This window comes from Ptychodera flava, unplaced genomic scaffold, assembly GCF_041260155.1.
Source record: "Ptychodera flava strain L36383 unplaced genomic scaffold, AS_Pfla_20210202 Scaffold_87__1_contigs__length_454918_pilon, whole genome shotgun sequence".
NCBI lineage: Eukaryota > Metazoa > Hemichordata > Enteropneusta > Ptychoderidae > Ptychodera > Ptychodera flava.
Genome location: NW_027248409.1, coordinates 319,508 through 338,252, shown reverse-complemented (window position 1 = coordinate 338,252; position 18,745 = coordinate 319,508). Strand labels below are relative to the sequence as shown.

The 18,745-nt window shown below is 37.2% G+C and overlaps 1 protein-coding gene across 1 annotated transcript in view; it reads left to right on the top strand.

Moving 5' to 3' along the window:
- Window positions 1-17,247, top strand: part of LOC139129049 (death-associated protein kinase 1-like) — a 133,109-nt gene extending 115,862 nt beyond the window's left edge. Inside the window, exons 6-13 of the mRNA XM_070694720.1 lie at window positions 6,844-6,942; window positions 10,995-11,051; window positions 11,548-11,676; window positions 12,564-12,827; window positions 12,978-13,101; window positions 13,653-13,801; window positions 14,426-14,608; window positions 15,208-17,247. Coding sequence (XP_070550821.1) covers window positions 11,581-11,676; window positions 12,564-12,827; window positions 12,978-13,101; window positions 13,653-13,801; window positions 14,426-14,608; window positions 15,208-15,951 — 1,560 coding nt within the window. The 5' untranslated portion in view covers window positions 6,844-6,942; window positions 10,995-11,051; window positions 11,548-11,580 and the 3' untranslated portion in view covers window positions 15,952-17,247. The remainder of the gene's footprint in view (window positions 1-6,843; window positions 6,943-10,994; window positions 11,052-11,547; window positions 11,677-12,563; window positions 12,828-12,977; window positions 13,102-13,652; window positions 13,802-14,425; window positions 14,609-15,207) is intronic.
- Window positions 17,248-18,745: the final 1,498 nt, after the last annotated feature.

The following is an 18,745-nucleotide window of genomic DNA, read 5'->3' as shown; positions in this document are numbered from 1 at the left end:
CGACGTCAAACCCTGCAGCAGGGCAGGTATAGATTTTCTGTAGCGTGTAAAAATTTTGGACAAAAATTGGCAATTTTTACAATGATAACAGCCTATGGCGTTAAACAAGGGACGTATTATGCAATAATTATCATTGCAATGGTAACTGCACTGCCCACCTTCCACTTGCAAGCTAAAAACTATAGCGTTCCGTCTAAAAACTTGCAATTTTGAATCTAATTATTGACACTGGGGGCGCTCTTCTATAATTCAATCCCAGCATTCTTTGCGTATGCCCCCGTTCATATGCACGACAGTTTTCTCCGTTTATCTATATCAACGATACTTTGTATCAGCGACAAGGTGTATAATACATTTACTGGCTAATAAAGAGGTATATTTTTTAAAAGGCATGTTATATCATGGTAATTTGTTTCGTATTTGTTTATTTACGAGTACTCAAAAAAAAAAACATGGCGGCGCCCATCATGAGAAAGAAGGGTACACTTCCGGTTACTCGCATAGTATATTATGAATAAGCGCATGCGTAGTCAGTAAGCCGCTGGCGCGACTATTAAACATCAATACAGGTCTTGATCTTAAATTGACGGGTTTCCATAAATATGAAAACGTAATTTACTACCCTCATAATTCTTAAAGCCATTTCTGGCGATCCGTGGGATCGCCTTTGTTCTTGTCTGTTAGAGGATTATTGAGGTGTGATAGCTTTTTGTTTTCCATTGAAATTAAAATCTTGTTGTAAATTTTCTGATGAGACAATCTGGCGCCAACGAATGCCTTTAATATAATTCAAATATATTCCAGACTTCTGTAAACAACCGCGTAAAACGTAATTAGCGCTATTGTGCGTTTGTCTCAAATATGGTTGTATGCATATAGACTTATAATTGAGATCGTGTTGTTTTACATTTTTACTGGTATCAATGACCGCTAGGCTCATTAACCTTCTTGTAGATAAACCATCTCCGTAACACTGCACTGCAGAGTAAAGATTACAGCTCGATAGCTTTGAGTCCATAGCTGTGGTGGCTATAGATGGGATTCCTTCCTTTTACGGTATAGTTTTGACTTTTACGACTTTTAGCCACCACAGCTATGGGAACTTCCATGGACAGCAAATACGGTGTAATATTTAATATATTTCTAATATTCTTGAGAACTTACGCTAATCCAATTATTCTAATTTGGTTCCGATCGTGTTTATTGTAAAATATCCAAGGCGACATGAAAAACATCATATTATGCAAATTTATATTACTTTCTTGTCAGCAACACCCTGTAATACACTAAGACATATCTTTTAATGGGAATTCCAGCTGATTTGATTGTGTATAGCGCCTTTGGAAAATCGCATAAATTAGAATGAGCGTCGCATACAATCTAACCTAAAGTATATTTTTATTTAAAAACTATCCACTGTCGATTGACCAATCAGAGTGCTCAATTCAGGGTGTTTTATTTACACGTAAAGCCCTGGTCACCAAATTCCAGAAACGAATGACAGCGCCGTAGTAAAGTACTGTCCAATCAAAAGTGAACATGTCATATTCTGTAGACATCTGGTACGTTTTAATATTCAAATTTGGTAATACAGCGGAAACCAGCTGCAACACAAAATCTGCTGTGCCCTAGGGCATTTATATAAGTGCCCTAGGGCATTTATAGGATGTTCCATTACATTGGAAGGCTATTTCACAAATAAAAGTTTTAATTCATATCCTAAACATGTTACATTGACAAAGGGGACGGTTGACGTAAATACATTGAAAACGAAAATATATCAGTTAGGGGCGATAGTTTTTAAGTCTGATAAAACCCTCATACTCGGGCTCTTCTGGTATATAAAGTCCAACCCTACGATAAAATGTCTCGGCCTGCGGCCTCGACATTTTATCGTTGGGTTGGACTTTATATACCAGAAGAGCCCTCGTACTCCGGCTTTATCCTATACAAAGAAGTTGTTCATAATCTCAGGATTGATGCCTCAGTAAAATACAATTTACAGATCAGCAATTAAGATTATCCAGACACGATTAGATCAGCACAGTGATTGTATTACATCATTTTGTAAACAATCATGAGATCACATCAATCAAAATGTTACCGGTATTGTAGATAGAGGCACTGTCATTGATATTTTCAAGAATTGTCGAGCATTGTAACTTTATACATTTTCTATATCAAACATGGTTGTGACGAAAACCTTAAAAAGAGTAGTCACTAGCCGTGGTTTCTTATGCGATATCATTGAGTCATAGCACCATGAAGAATATGTCTATATTTTTCCGCAGAGTGGACAAACTCCTCTTCACTTGGCAGTGGTATATCACCGTGATGTCATTACAAGATTGCTGTTGGAATATAAAGCACGCACTGACGTTCAAGATACGGTATGTGTGAAGTGCACTTGACCATATTGATTATAATTTACGTAACTCGTACATGTATCGTCATAACCATACAGCTTCCTGTAGATCGGAATTTAATACTCAAGTTCTTATATGTAAAAGACAACGTCATCATTCATAACAACTGATTATAAACGCACTGGTGGCGTGAAATCAGAGGTAGCATTGTTATATAAAAGTATATTTTAATTACTATCACAGAGAATTTCACGAATACACCCCTTAACATAAAATATGCTTATAATGAATAAACATTACTTTGCCATAAACTAAGTTAATCTCATCAAAATGAAATATCGCTGATATAAATAAATGTACTGCTGACACGAAATATTTGTGTGTTTTTTTTATAAACCCATGCCCATCACTTTATCCCAGTGACGTTTCCCTTAAAATATCAGCCATGACATTTCACGGTAAACGTCGAGATATCCACGGTTTTGGAGTGTTCCCCAATTACACTTACAATTTGACGGTAAACAACGTAAACAGACAAATGGCTGACGCTCTCAACCTGCGAAGCGATTTTGCTGATATGAAAATTGCAGGACTCTGAGGAAAACGGAATTTCAGGTTGCTAATAAAAAATAATATGCTGTCATGTCAGGTTTTTCTGTTAAAGTTCTTATATTGCTTTAAACAGGCTCTTGCAAACATTCTGCCCTTCGCACCGCACAGCCTACTTCCGAACAGGTAGCGAGCGCACGGGTGGGAGCGATGTCGCGTGCGCGACAACTGTTTACATATCTACTCTCAGTGTAAACAAACAAAATGGCAGTCCCTCTCCATGCCGTACAACGATCGAGCTCGATCGTTATTCGAAATGAGGAGATTTTTACAGCAAAGAACATGTTTTTGATCGAACACATATGTAATGGTACATTGCAAATCAAAAGTTTCCCTTCCTCGACAATATTTGAATCCCGATGTCTTTCTTCTTAAGGTTCATTGAGATGTGGTTTGTTGACGTTGATTTCTTTGTATAAATATGTATGAAACCTGTTCAAACAAATATTTCTATATTAATATGCTCTAGGCGAAATAATTTAAAGTAAAGCCTCAAAATTTTAGGTATTTCATATCATTAGTAAAATCGTACGCATGGGTATATGGTAAATCGATTACTACCAATTATCGCCTGTCCTTGCATTCTTTGTGCTCTGTCAGGCACTCAACTTCGTCTCGTGTCCGACGCAGCTCAAATGACACTCATGCTGATACGACACAGAAACAGGCGATATTGAGTTATAACCTGTAAATATCTTTATTACACCTCACATAATACCCCAAAGTCGTGATTGTCTAAGACCGAGTCACGTGGTATAGGAAAAAGTGATATGAAATATTTTTAGTGACTCTTGCTCGTTGCGATGGAATATAGCCTAGTTAGGACGGTTTACGCTGCAGTGCATATTTTCTTTGCTAACAAATTGTCGTTCTCAGTGAGTTGCGTAATGCAAGGAAATCGTGTAGATATTACTTATGGACTGGACAAAATTTACAGGGGGGAGGGTTCGAAACACCGATACATGAAAATAGTGACCCTTAGGGCTTCATCAACTCCATATATTTTGAACAATGGGAAAAAGTTCCAGGCTTGGAACTTGCATTGTCCACTTACCAATGCTAAAACCACGCTGTGCTTATTTACATATCTATTGTTTATACTGAGTATCCTTGCATAAATGATGAATCACTAATAATAAACTGTCCATTGTCAGATTTTGTGTTGCTGTTTACTACTAACCATCGAATCTAACCAAAAGCTCTCCGTTTAGCAATGGAGTGAAGTGATAGTTCAGACTATATTCCTATAATCATATATTCCCGAAGCTTGTGATAGATTCGGTGGTTAGTAGTAAACGGATATAGGCAGTGATTTTCAGAACGGTAAGCAGAATTTCGAAACATTTCAATCGTCAGCGGAGCTGTTAAAAGGAACATGGCCGCTATCGTAGTGAATGACATCACGCAAATCTTCATGGTCCTGTATCTCAAATAAAAGCAAAAGGCTCTGAAAATCATATAGAGTAAAACAGGTGTGTGTAGACTGATAAATAGTGATGGGTCCTGCTGGTTCATTGTTCTCTGGCGCATTTCAGAATGATCAAATAAAAACTGAAATTGACCCATAGTTTAATTTAGGGGGCACATAAACATTATTCTTATTTTTCTTTTGAAGCAGATGGATCAAAATTGTTACAACAAATTGCATGACTTTCGTCGCGATTTGTGTTTTATTTACGTGGATTAATTTGATTTAATGAATAAAGCGGCCTGTCATCCAGGAGATACTTCCATTCATTAATCCCTAGAAGTTGAAATTTTGATACTTTGAATGGTATCTCCACTGATCAGACATACGGATTCGGTCACGTGAACATGTCAATCATGAAAGTACTCTCGCAATTTACCGATGCCAAGGAAAGTCGCCATCATCAGAAATAGCTTACTGCGCTAGTGATGGATAGCCATAGTATCCAGGGTTATTTAGAATATTTACAAATAGATTTATGAGCCAACGCAACAAGACGATCGAAACAGTTATTCTCATTCTCAGAGATGCCTCGGCTTTTGAATATATCACACAAGTTTACGACCTTGGCGAGCGCGAAAGATTCCGTTCGATGACAGACATAGTACATCATTGGAATGATTGTAGCACCATCACAACGCTGCCGTCACCGGTCTATGCCAGTATCAACTCGTCAATCCCGATCTCGGTCGTCAATGTTTTCGTCTAACGGACTTTGATGTTTGCAGTGACATAAATCTCGCCCGTAGATTACTTGACGGAAACTCTGTTCAGTCGTGAGTGTTGTGTGAGTCGACTTTCGAAATACATCGGATTCCACAGTGCTGCTGTTACTATTCATTCTACCAAAAGCGGTGATGTGGTTCTTGAACTCGCCTTGGCTAGCTGAGAGGTACCTGTGGATCTTCAGTGTATTGACTACACGAGACGTTCAGAGTCCATTGGTACTACATAGACTTAATTCTCTGTAGACAAGCTTGACAGTTGCCATCGCCCAAGATACGCTTCTCCCATAATCTAAATGTTTTGGGTCCGCTGTGTTCCTGTCTCTTAAGCAACTATCATTCGAACAACTATCTTCAAACAGCTATCTTTTCTGTATTGTTGTGGGTTTTGTGATTTTAAACGGTATCTTGAAGGCGTGGCTTTGATCATACAATAGACATAGATTACAGATAAAATGATACATCCAATATTAAACATCAATACAGGTCTTGATCTTAAATTGACGGGTTTCCATAAATATGAAAACGTAATTTACTACCCTCATAATTCTTAAAGCCATTTCTGGCGATCCGTGGGATCGCCTTTGTTCTTGTCTGTTAGAGGATTATTGAGGTGTGATAGCTTTTTGTTTTCCATTGAAATTAAAATCTTGTTGGTAAATTTTCTGATGAGACAATCTGGCGCCAACGAATGCCTTTACTATAATTCAAATATATATTCCAGACTTCTGTGAACAACCGCGTAAAACGTAATTAGCGCTATTGTGCGTTTGTCTCAAATATGGTTGTATGCATATAGACTTATAATTTAGATCTCGTTGTTTTAACTAACCATTTTTACTGGTATCAATGACCGCTAGGCTCATTAACCTTCTTGTAGGATAAACCATCTCCGTAACACCGCACTGCAGAGTAAAGATTACAGATCGATAGCTTTGAGTCCATAGCTGTGGTGGCTATAGATAGGATTCCTTCCTTTTACGGTATAGTTTTGACTTTACGACTTTTAGCCACCACAGCTATGGGAACTTCCATTGACAGCAAATACGGTGTAATATTTAATACATTTCTAATTTTCTTTAGAACTTACGCTAATTAATAATAATTCTAATTTGGTTCCGATCGTGTTTATTGTAAAATATCAATGGCGACTTGAAAAACATCATATTATGCAAATTTATACAACGTTACCAGTCGGCATGACCCTGTAATACACTTAGCCACCTCTTTTAATGGGAAAAATTCCAGCTGATTTGATTGTGTATAGCGCCTTTGGGAAATCGCATAAATTAGAAAGAGCGTCGCATACAATCTAACCTAAAGTATAGTTTTATAAAGAAGTTGTTCATAATCTCAGGATTAATGCTTCAATAAAATACAATTTACAGATCAGCAATTAAGATTATCCAGACACGATTAGATCAGCACAGTGATTTATTACATCATTCAGTAAACAATCATGAGATCACATCAATCAAAATGTTACCGATATTGTAGATAGAGGCACTGTCATTGATATTTTCGAGAATTGTTAAGCATTGTAACTTTATACATTTTCGATATCAAACATAGAAATGTGACGAAAACCTTAAAAAGGGTAGTCACTAGCCGTGGTTTCTTATGCGATATCATTGAGTCATCGCACCATGAAGAATATGTCTATATTTTTCCGCAGAGTGGACAAACTCCTCTTCACTTGGCAGCGGCATATTACAGTGATGTCATTACAAGATTGCTGTTGGAATATAAAGCACCCACTGACGTTCAAGATAAGGTATGTGTGAAGTGCACTTGACCATATTAATTATAATTTACGTAACTCGTACATGTATCGTCATAGCCATACAGTTTCCCGTAGATCGGAATTCAATACTCAAGTTCTTATATGTAAAAGACAATGTCATCATTCATAACAACTGATTATAAACGCACTGGAGGCGTGAAAATCAGAAGTAGCATTGTTATATAAAAGTATATTTAATTACTAACACAGAGAATTTCACGAATACACCCTTAACATAAAATATGCTTATAATGAATTAGCATAACTTTGCCATAAACTAAGTTAATCTCATCAAAATGAAATATTGGTGATGTAAGTAAATGTACTGCCGCCACGAAATTTTGTGTGTGTTTTTTATAAACCCATGCCCATCGCTTTATCCCAGTGACGTTTCCCTTAAAATATCAGCCATGACATTTCAGTTTTGGAGTGTTCCTAAATTACACTTACAATTTGATGGTAAACAACGTAAACAGACAAAATGGCTGCCGCTCTCCACCCGCGAAGCGATTTCGACGATATAAAAATTACAGGACTCGGAGAAATACGTATTTCAGGTTGCTAATACGAAAATAATATGCTGTCATGTAATGTTTTCCCTTGGTTTTTCTGTTAAAGTTCTTGTATTGCTTTAAACAGGCTCTTGCAAACATTCTGCCCTTTGCACCGCACAATCTACTTCCGAACAGGTAGCGAGCGCATGGCGTGACAGCGATGTCGCGTGCGCGACAACTGTTTACATGGCTACTCTCAGTGTAAACAAACAAAATGGCAGTCCTTCTCCGTGCCGTACAACGATCGAGCTCGATCGTTATTTCGAAATATAGGAGAGTTTTACAGCAAAGAACATGTTTTTGATCGAACACATATGTAATGGTACATTGCACATCAAAAGTTTCCCCTCAACGACGATATTTGAATCCCGATGTTTTTCTTCTTAAGGTTCATTAAGATATGGAGGTTTGTTGATGTTGATTTCTTAGTATAAATTATGAGTGAAACCTGTTCAAACAAATATTTCTATATTAATATGCTCTAGGCGAAATAATTTAAAGTATTTCATATCATTAGTAAAATCGTAGGCATGGGTATATGGTAAATCGGTTACTACCAAATATCGCCCGTCCTTGCATTCCTTTTGCTGTGTCAGGCACTCGACTTCGTCTCGTGTCTGACGCAGCACAAATGACACTCATGCTGATACGACACAGAAACAGGCGATATAGAGTAATAACCTATAAATATCTTTATTACACCTCACATAATACCCCAAGTCGTGATTGTCTAAGACCGAGTCACGTGGTATAGGGAAAAAAGTTATATGAAATATTTTCGAGTGACTCTTGCTCTTTGCGATGAGATATAGCCCGGTTAGGACGGTTTATGCTGCAGTGCATATTTTGTGTGCCTAACAAATTGTCATTCACAGTGAGTCGCGTAATGCAAGGAAGTTGTGCAGATATTACTTCAGAACAACATGCTGAGTTATAGCTGGCCCAGTCACGTGAAATTGTAATTCAAATGGACAGTAAGCAGACGAGAGCTGCAATGAACAACGCTGTCTCTGTTTTCAGACATTATTTAACAAGCAAATTATGGTACGGCGACCGGGAGTCTGAGGCGACGCTCGACTCTTCTTTGACAACATTACCTACGCTGAAGTACTTTGCAGAGGGGAGAAATGTACGCCAAAAATCACTACAGTTGCTTCGCTATGGCATCGAGCGTTTCTACTGCCAACCACCACTGAGCCGCAACTTTGATCTGGTTAATGGTGATGATTTCACTACTAGTCGGAAGATGTTCACTGCCGTATCTAAGCAGCTGAAGAGCCAGGGAAAGGGAATTCAAACGTCGTGCATAAGACGGCAATACTTCCGGGCGATCTCGAGAAACTCTCCGCCTATTTCCCGTGCTCCGATGTTGACGCTTCTGTACTGCTCCACAAAGTGTGCTTCAATATCATGCTTTCTTTTTGCCGCCGTGGGATAGAGGGTCAACAGAACCTCTGCGCCGAAAATTTCCAACTAAACGTGGAAGATCGCGGTAGCAAATACGTTATTCAAGTCGAAAGTGAAGTCATCAAGCGGACGATGACGGTGTATCGGTTGGTATCATGTACGTCAATGCTGACGGTGTATCGGTTGGTATCATGTACGTCAATGCTGACGATGTATCGGTTGGTATCATGTACGTCAATGCTGCCAACCCACTTCACAGTCCAGTACGTGCTTTCGAACTGTATGTGATCAAGGTGAACCCGAAATGTGTGCGCTTTTCCCTGTCCATGTGTTCGATATGAAAACAAACCGATTTGCCTGAATACCCTGTCTACAATGATGTCACAATTTCAACATCTGCAAATCTTAGTCAGCGTTGCAGAAACCACAGTATTCGAGCAAGCAGCGAAGCCGGGTTTAACAATCGCCATAAAATAAGTGTTAGCCGCCATTGTAATAAAGATAGTATTGGTGGCTACGCGAAAGATACTTCAATCCAGAAAAAAGCAGCAAATGACAGAGGCGCTCGCTACTGCAACCCTGGCAACAGCAATCTCTTACCAAGCCCGAGCTGCAGCAATTCTAGCTACTGCACTTCTAGCCAATCATTCAACTCTACCACCCGTGCAACACCCTCCAGTCACCTTCCAACTTCAACTCGTGTATCATTGTCACCCCTTATGTCTCAGGCTTCATCCCAAGAAACCCGCGTGGAAAGCAGGAAAGATCAACAATCTTCGCGCATAAACATCGACACGCCGAATCAGCAGCTGCATCACTTTTTCGTACGCGACGATTACAGATCGACAATTACAATGTTTCCTTTGGACAGAAGCAGTAAAGTTATGAATTGCACAGGAAGCAACGTATGAACCGGGATGATTTAACAATGCAACGTTCTCCACAGTGTTTGATTTTTAAATTGTTCCAACCCTTAAAACTATAGCAAATTTAACATATCGTTTTACTGAGCTATGACTGATATTTATCTATCGTATTTAAATGTTATTGTTTCGAAAAAAAAACTGTTTTCAGCGGAGATACCTATAGAAACTGTTTTAATAAATGGTGTATATATTTAAATTTCGAAACGGTTTATACATTAAAAGCAGTTGATTTGTTAGGTTCATTTATTTCAAAATTCTACCGACATTTCGAATGCTTACTGATTTGTATTTTGTTACAATGCAGTAGGTGTATGTATATATGGCTGTCGGCCTATTTCTCCTTGCAAGTGAAATTAAATTAAATTAAATGTTACAAGACAAGTAACAAGTGTCAGTGTTATCAATCATGTATGTTTAAGTGTTTGTTTGGTGTAATAAAGTAAATAACACATGATGGGGGGGGGGCAATATTACGATTTATTGCCCTCCCTTGGTCTGGCCGGTAATATCAAAAATGCCCGCCCTCGCGAACATTTATTATGATTTAAATGCCTCTGGAATGTTCGAGTAGACTTTGAATAAGAATATGATTTTATTTTGAGTCCCAAGATTACAAACCCTGTAATTAGGCAGTGGTCCATTTTCTCACTCTGTCAAGGCAACAGCTCTACATGTACCTTTTCAAGCTACAAGACACCGGTGGCTATACGATACCCTTGGGTATTGTATGAATTAATACCACGATGTTAAAGGGACGAAATATTTCATCTACTCTCTTTATTATCTGGAACAAGTCATTTCATATTTTCAGAAACGTTGAATGCCAGATTTCAAAAAATGCATTAGCTTTAATAATAATTTTATCTTAGCTTTGTGTTCTCATCTGGTCGCACACGAGAAGTTATGCATATGAATTATGCATATTAAGATGCTTCGGTTGGTTCTTACAGCTCAACTACAAACAAATGAGTTTTCTAGGGTTCATTGCCATGTCATTATGCAGAACATCAACCCCTTGATTTGTTTGAGTTGTGTTTAGTTTCGTTTCGTATTTATTATAGAGTACGTGTTATTGTTCATAATGCAAGGACGTATGACTCGTGTTTAATTTTTAATCAAACCAGTCACTGAACATCTTTGTTTCTTCTTTATTCAGAGTGGACGCACGCCTCTCGATGTAGCTTATGACAGAAAACGGAAATCATTATTAAAAGTAAGTTTACTTTCATGCTTTCAGACGCAGCATTTATTATTCCCATTTTCGTTCAAGATGTTAAAACTGATACTGTCCTCCGCAGTTATGACAAAAATAGAGTTATTGGATTTTGTGTTTTGCATAAATACATACACCACATTACTTTCAGAACAAGCACATACAAGCAAAACCATTTTTAATCGAGATATAACTTGATCGAATTTCCAATCGATAAAATATTGTGAAGCAACATTCGAGAACAATAAATATCCAAAGGTGGGGTTTTCGTTATGGAGTAGAGTTTGGCGAAGTTTTGAAACTTTTAGGAAGTAACAAGAGTATACTTACGATGTTGTTGTAAATAGCTATATTGACCAATAAGTTCAAACGAAGTTTTCGGTTGCGTAATTGACATTATTTATTTGAGTCGCAAATCTATGTATTTATTGATATACCCTCCATAATACATATACGCGTACTCTCCATATTTCACAATTGATTCTCTTATGATCAGGCTGCAAAGAAAAAAGCTGAGTTTAGCGTATTGATGCAAGAACCGGGAATCAAAAGAAACAGTAGCAAGCTGAATGTGTGTGGCTTTGGCGGCGTTGGAAAAACCACTCTTATGGACGCTTTACAACGGGTAAGAGAGAGAGAGAGAGAGAGAGAGAGAGAGAGAGAGAGAGAGAGAGAGAGAGAGAGAGAGAGAGAGAGAGAGAGAGAGAGTGTGTGTCTGTGTCTGTGCTGTGTTTACAATGTATGTACTATATGTTATCTCTAGGTGAAGTGATAAAATTGTCGGGTGTTTTATAGTGAGGGGGCTAGAAGGCTGTCATTATAAGCGAGTTGCTTGAATTCCTATCAACATCGCACAAAGTGCACCTCTGTGGGATCAAAATAAGCAGCAAGACCGCGCAAATGTACACAGATCAGCGTAATTTTACCGCTTATCTAATGTTTTGCCTAGGATATTTATTTCTTATCAGAACAACTAGCTATTAACGAATTGTACGAGCCATATACACAATGAATGTGACTTTTAAACGATTACGTCAATGGCAATGGGGTTTCTGTTAAGTCCTAAATGAAAACATTCTGCGGTTTGATGACGTACGATTTTATTTGACAAAATATGAGAAATAATTTACTTTTTCCGTCCCTTATATGGTGTCTCACTTAACAGCGAAATAGGCCATCACTATTTATAATTCGCAAATGATGCAAGAAATTTGTTGAGTCTCAGGTTTTTCCTTTCTCGGGTAGCTATTGGTTTTGAATCCATGGTAAAGGAAATCCAGAAGAATTCTTTGTGATACATGCTTGAATTATGTAAATGACCCTCTACACGATAAAGAGTAACGTGTTTTAAGGCTCGCACTTTAAATTTTGAAACATCTGACAAACATATTTTGTTTCCGTGTTATTGGTGCCAGCCTGAAATTTTTCCGATCTTCAATACACATTAATACCGTAAGTTTAGAAGAGATTAATAACGTGTCTATTCTCTCTGTTTCTTATATTACTCACCAGGACTTAGTTGCAGCAAAATTTACTCATAGAAAAGAGGAGAAAGCGCCCCCTGCAGACAAAATCACGCATATACCAACACCTGGAATTGACGTTAACATTATCCATATACCAAAAGCTGGTAAATACATCGCTTGGGATTATGCTGGACAGCCAGAATACTACGTTACTCATAATATGTTCTTGAGGGCGGACGAAGCAGTGTTCATGGTGGTTTTCAAGATAATGGATGAGATCAATGATTTTCGTGGTAAACTCACTGAAAAGGTAAATTGACGAAAGTTAACGGTATCTCAACGTTATAAATTCTGAAATGAAGATCTTAATAGCCATGAATTTATATTTCTGTAACAGTAGCTAAAAAAATAAAGTTCAATATCCAAAGCAATATCATTCTTGATATTTTCATATGATTAGTTGCTGACATGGCCGAGATTCATCAAATCTAGAATAACAGGTGTTCAAAGTAGTGAAAGCAAACCGACAGTAATTTTAGTGGCTAGTGGGGCTGATAATGTTGAAGAGTCTCGACGTCCTCGTGGTGAGTACAATACAAAATATTACATATCTTTCCTTTATATGAATATGAAATTAGTGTGAAAAACTGGTTGCATGTAAAACATGAGAAAGTTAATATTGTGAATGTGTTACGATATTTCAGCCGTACCAGAATAATTATTGTGTTACGTTTATATAAAAGTTAGCACTGTAATGTTTACTTTGGTACTAGCTGCGCTCAAAGCAGCGGTGTATCCATTGCGAAATTGTCTTAGTAGGTGCCTTCGCCTCACTCACTTCGTGATGTTTACCTCTTCTGAAATAAGTAGATGTTATTCAATTAAATAATAGGGGAAAATTGGAAAATTTGAAGGCAATCTGAGATAGCAAACGATAAAACGGGAATAGCAAACGATAAAACGGGAATGGCAATTGATTGGACATAGTGGTTGATTTGATATTTGCTTATTTTTAAAGCTTTTGGGAAGAAATTGTTTGTCTTTCGCTCTCTAAGTTCCATGCTAATTTAAACACTGTGTTTACGGGGAGATGTAGGGATTTAAAACCAATATAAATCTATATTTTAACTTGAAGCAATCAAGGTAGTTGAAGACATACGGAAACAAGTTCGTGGAATGTTCAAGGATCACTTCAATGTAGTGGATGAAACTTTCCTGCTTAATTGTCACGATTCCCAACATAAGGACATGGGAAGACTTCGTAAATGTCTGTCACGTGCAAAGGTAAATCTGAACATTTGAGGTTTAACCGAATATTGTTAACGAACTCTGAGAAAAAGTTGTCTATAATTAAAGACTCTTGTTTTTAATAGCAGAGTATCACCGTCGATTGTTTACAAATCGACTACTGAAATCTAAACAACATATTATTATCTCTATGCTGTCATATATTTTGTTTAGGATAAAAATTACCAATATGCAAATCATGGTAAAAGACAACATTCGTCCCTGAACTTCTTGCACCTACTTTTTTGAAGCAATTGGAAGTTTTTTTTCTAAATGAATGATTTTTCGATTTAAGCAATTTTGCTTTCGAAAGCAATCAAATTGTGTAACCTTCCAAAACAAAATATGAATGCCTTATTATCGAAATGTAGCAATATTTAGTCTAGGAGTCATAGTGCGTGTAGTGTTTGCGTCTTCTGTTCTGCAGAGAAATCTGTATTTTAATTCACCTGTTGAATTATGTGTACATAGTTCCTGTACAGGACATGAAGACGCAAGTATGTTATTGTTGCCAGCTTATTGAGATACAGTTGATTATTCCTATTAAGAAAGAAATGCGTGCACCATTAAAGTGTAATCAAGAATATACTAACTCTCAAATGTGATCATTAACATTGCTAGCGAGAACAACACATACCTAAACTTTGTGCGAAGATTTTAGACAACAAGAACAAATGGAAAATCAACAAGAAGTTTCCAATATTGTATTGGTCTGAATATGTAGAACAAGTGAAGAGAATAGATGATCTGGTAGATGATGACTTCCTGAGAACAGCTACATCTTATCTTGATAACATCGGCGAGGTAGAGGTTTATTAAAATCTATATTTTGTGATGAGAATTGTCTACAGATTATATGGTTTCATTGATTATTCGGTCGTGTTGTTGCATTTTAGTTGATTGTGAAAGCACGTTGGCAGCAGAATAGCGACCATTTGATACGTCCACTTTTATATGTGAATGTTGCCTGGCGACCATATTCGACCCTGACTTTGTCAATATATCAAGCTTACAGACAAGGAATAGTTATCCACTCTGATAACCATTGTCCTTGAAAAATCCTTCTTATTGCTAACCTGAGTAAAAAGTAAGGTGTCGAGATGTTATTTGAACCACAAGAGTCTGACATCGAGTATTGTTCTTTTCGTTAGTCTTAAAAGAGACTGTCTTTTTCGTTTTTGTTATATTTTTATTCTAGTCGTTAAAAACAGTTACCGGTGTTACTGATGCGATATGTAGATGCGATATTTTGTTTATGTGTTTTTCATTGAACATTCGAAGCTACTTATTTAGTATCACGAGAATATTAATCTTAAATTAGTACTAAATAATCATGAATTTCGATAAAACATATACGCAATTACTACATTTATTTTCTTACTATAACTCACCCTTATTTGCAGCTTCTCTTCATCAGCAATCCACACGGTGACGACATTATTGTCCTCAATATTCAATGGCTGTGCTCCAGGGTTTTTGGACCAATGCTAGCCACTGATATTTTCCTTCAATATAGCAAGAAGTTACCGAAGGATCATCAATTGTATTACAGTCGAAGTGATATCGATGAGGTGTTCAGTGACTTTGCCGATACTGACTTACTTCTAAACCTCTTGAAAATATTCGAGCTCGTCATTGAAGCCCACCGCAATCCTTCAGTACGTGATAGCGACGTGCAGTTTATTGCACCTGCGTTATTGGATGCAGATATGCCGAAATCGCAGTGGAGAATGGATTTATCAAAACAAATCTATTTCGGTCGAAGAATTCAATGTCGAGATGAAACAGATAGTTTCTCTCCTGGATTATTTCCCCGACTACAGGCAAGACTTTACAATCATTTCCGTGACCTAGGTCAGACTCCCAGTGGAATATGGATGAATGGTATCAAGGTTTGCCATGTGGTTGAATGTTTGGTGTACATGACCAGGGGTTGGAGGGCCATTCACATCTGCGTCAGGGCAAAAGACGAAGAAAACATCGGAGACTGCCACATCCTAATGGAAAAGGTGTTTGGAGATATAGAAGACGTCTTAGAAATCTGCTGCCCTGGTAGTAATATCGAGAGTCGTGTGCTTAGCGCACACTCATTGAGGAGTGACATAGACCGGACAAAGTTAAATACTACTCCGTGCAGAAGATTATAGATGCAGAGATGAAAGGTATCAACGTCTATGACGAGGAAGATGGTGAAGAAGATACAACTACTAATTTGCTTTGCGCCGGATATGATCCCACACTACTCCGTGCCAGGGGATACGAATGTGACGTCAAGTGGATAAATCATGAAACACTGGAAAAATTTTCCATGATAATGGATATTAGAGAGATATGGCAGGTGACTATGGGACAATGGCAGATCTAATGGGTATACCACCAATCAAAGTCCGAGGTTGGGAAGGGAAATCGATGTCGATGTCGATTACAAAGCATATATTATCAGAATGGTCCAAACGATGGGAAGAGCGAAAGAAACGTGGAGGATCGCCAACTGATGGCGCCATAATGTATAAGAGTACGTTCAGCAATTGATGAAAATCCTGAATGATGAAAGCTGCCGTGTAGAGCAAGCTAGAAAAGAGATAGTTGACATGTTTAAGCGGCTTGGAGTTTCAAAAGGGGACCACAGCGTCAAAGAAAGATCCTGTCGTGATTAGAGAACATGACATTAAAGACAGGGTTAAACACGCCCATCTTCAACACGATTTATCAGCAACAAATGCTATTAAAGTTAATGAATTCAAACAGCACGAACATCGACTGGCCTGCATCAACACGATAACACAGAGAGACAAACATTCTTTACTTTTCATCACATTTGAATACCACTTGTTACGATAAGTGTGTCTCTAATGATACCTAAACGAATTATACTTACCAGGCATAGTGGTAAAATCAAATTATAATAATTTATAGTATGTCGTTTTATAAACAAAAGGAATTTCTCGCAATATAAATAAATTTACTTTTAATCATCCGTTTTAAGCGTTGATCTTAAAATTGAAAACAGTGCACATTCAAAATAATGTGTTGGTGCATTTGTGTGTCGTACCAAGATTTTACTGAGATGTTTTAGTTTTACCTTATGTTTCTTGGGCTGTTGGAAATATATTATATTTGTGTTTTGTCAATTGCACTTTTATCTTCAGTTTGGAAAGTTTGTAGCCTAACGTCTCTAAGGCTGTTAAAAGTTTGTTAGAGTAGTGTTCTGTTCAATGACATTTTAGTATGAACGATTTGTCATATTAACATGACATGCAGCAATATGACCGATATTGTATTTGATTTTAGACTGCGTTTAGTCATCATACTCCAATCAAAAATAGATATTCTTCTATTTATTTGCAATGTTCGATTACTTGGTAATTCCTTGGAAAAAAACATTAAGAAATTCCATGCCAAAACATTGTCTGAAAACTATCAATACCAACATTGGTGTCCTTAGCGTAATATCACAAGTCTTAATTAATTTTTACAGTAATAGTTTTTACGATGTTCAAGGTCGATAGAAGTCATTATCTTAAGGTTTTAAAATAAGTGCCAACGTTATCGGTGCCTTCTCAAACAATCAAAGCAGCCTTTCTAAAGGCTTACTCGATAACGTCAGGCGGGTGGTTATTTCCTACATTCGTTTCCAATTGTTGTTAGATCTACAAGTATATAGTACTCTATGTGAATAGTTATGTATGTGCACGTGTGTACGTAAAACTGAAGTTTAGACGTTTGTTATGTCATGATATCAGATACTTATGTTCTGAAATGTGTATACATTAAGTTTAACATGTTATCGGTCAATCAGCGTCATTGTTGCCACTGGTGCAGCTCATAACTAATGTCGAAGACAAATACATCATTATTCGAGATTTCTTCCAACAATATATTTCACATTTTACACAGAAATGTCATTTAAGATCTAGTAGAGTTCAAAAATCGTTCTGCAACATAAAATCAAAGTTGAAACATGTTATCGTATGTACCAACACAAACAACAAAGACGGCAAAGGCAATGGACATGAAGTAAAATAAAAATATATTAAAATAAAATATATTCTGGCATCGCATTTCAAATTCCTCCTTTATGTTAGAGCTGCTTGATGAAGATTGGCCGTCGCATTAATATGATTCCTATGCTTAAGGAGTTAAATCAATTCCCGGTCGAAAAACGAATTCGTTTAAAAATTCTTTGTTTCATTTAAAAAAAATGTCCATCAAGGTGAATGTGTCCCGAAACAGTTATCAGAACCTTGACTTGTAACGATTTGTCGTCCAGTACAAAATAAGAGAGGGCGTGTCGGTGTAAAATTGAATCCCTTTTCTATGAAAGATCATGTAAAAGTTTGAGCGCGTATATCCCCGGCCCCGAGCTTCAGATATAATGAGTTTTTTGAAAAGAAGATTCTAAAACCATTTTTTTCGTCAATGCTACCGTTGAGTTGGATCTAATTTTATCTTCATTTTTTTTTCATTTTACCTTTATAGTGAGATTTTTTAAATATCTCCTTTGCTGTTTTAGGTTAATTTCTTATTCAGCTTGCTTATTTTTCCCATAGGTTTTAATTACGCTTTACGCCGATTTAATTTGTTTTATTTTAGACATTGTATTTCTACCTGATTAAGTGTTTTTTAAACACCGCGGCGACAAGGTGTGTAGTGGTCTTTAAACAATAAATTATTGTTAGGTTTTTTATTGTAGTTCTTGCGTTAAAACACAAACACTGCAAGACGCCTGTACAAAATTTATGCTGCATCAGAGCCTCGCGTAATTGCACTCATGAAGGTAGCATATTGGTTTATCGGTACAGTCCTTTAGTAGCACAGTACACCCTTCGTAGGATCTCCCCGGGTGTTAGTGATCTCTAACTTAATCCCCGTGAACAGTGACATTAAAGATATCGATTGTTTTGCAATGACTTGTATTGACACATGACCGATAATGCCGTC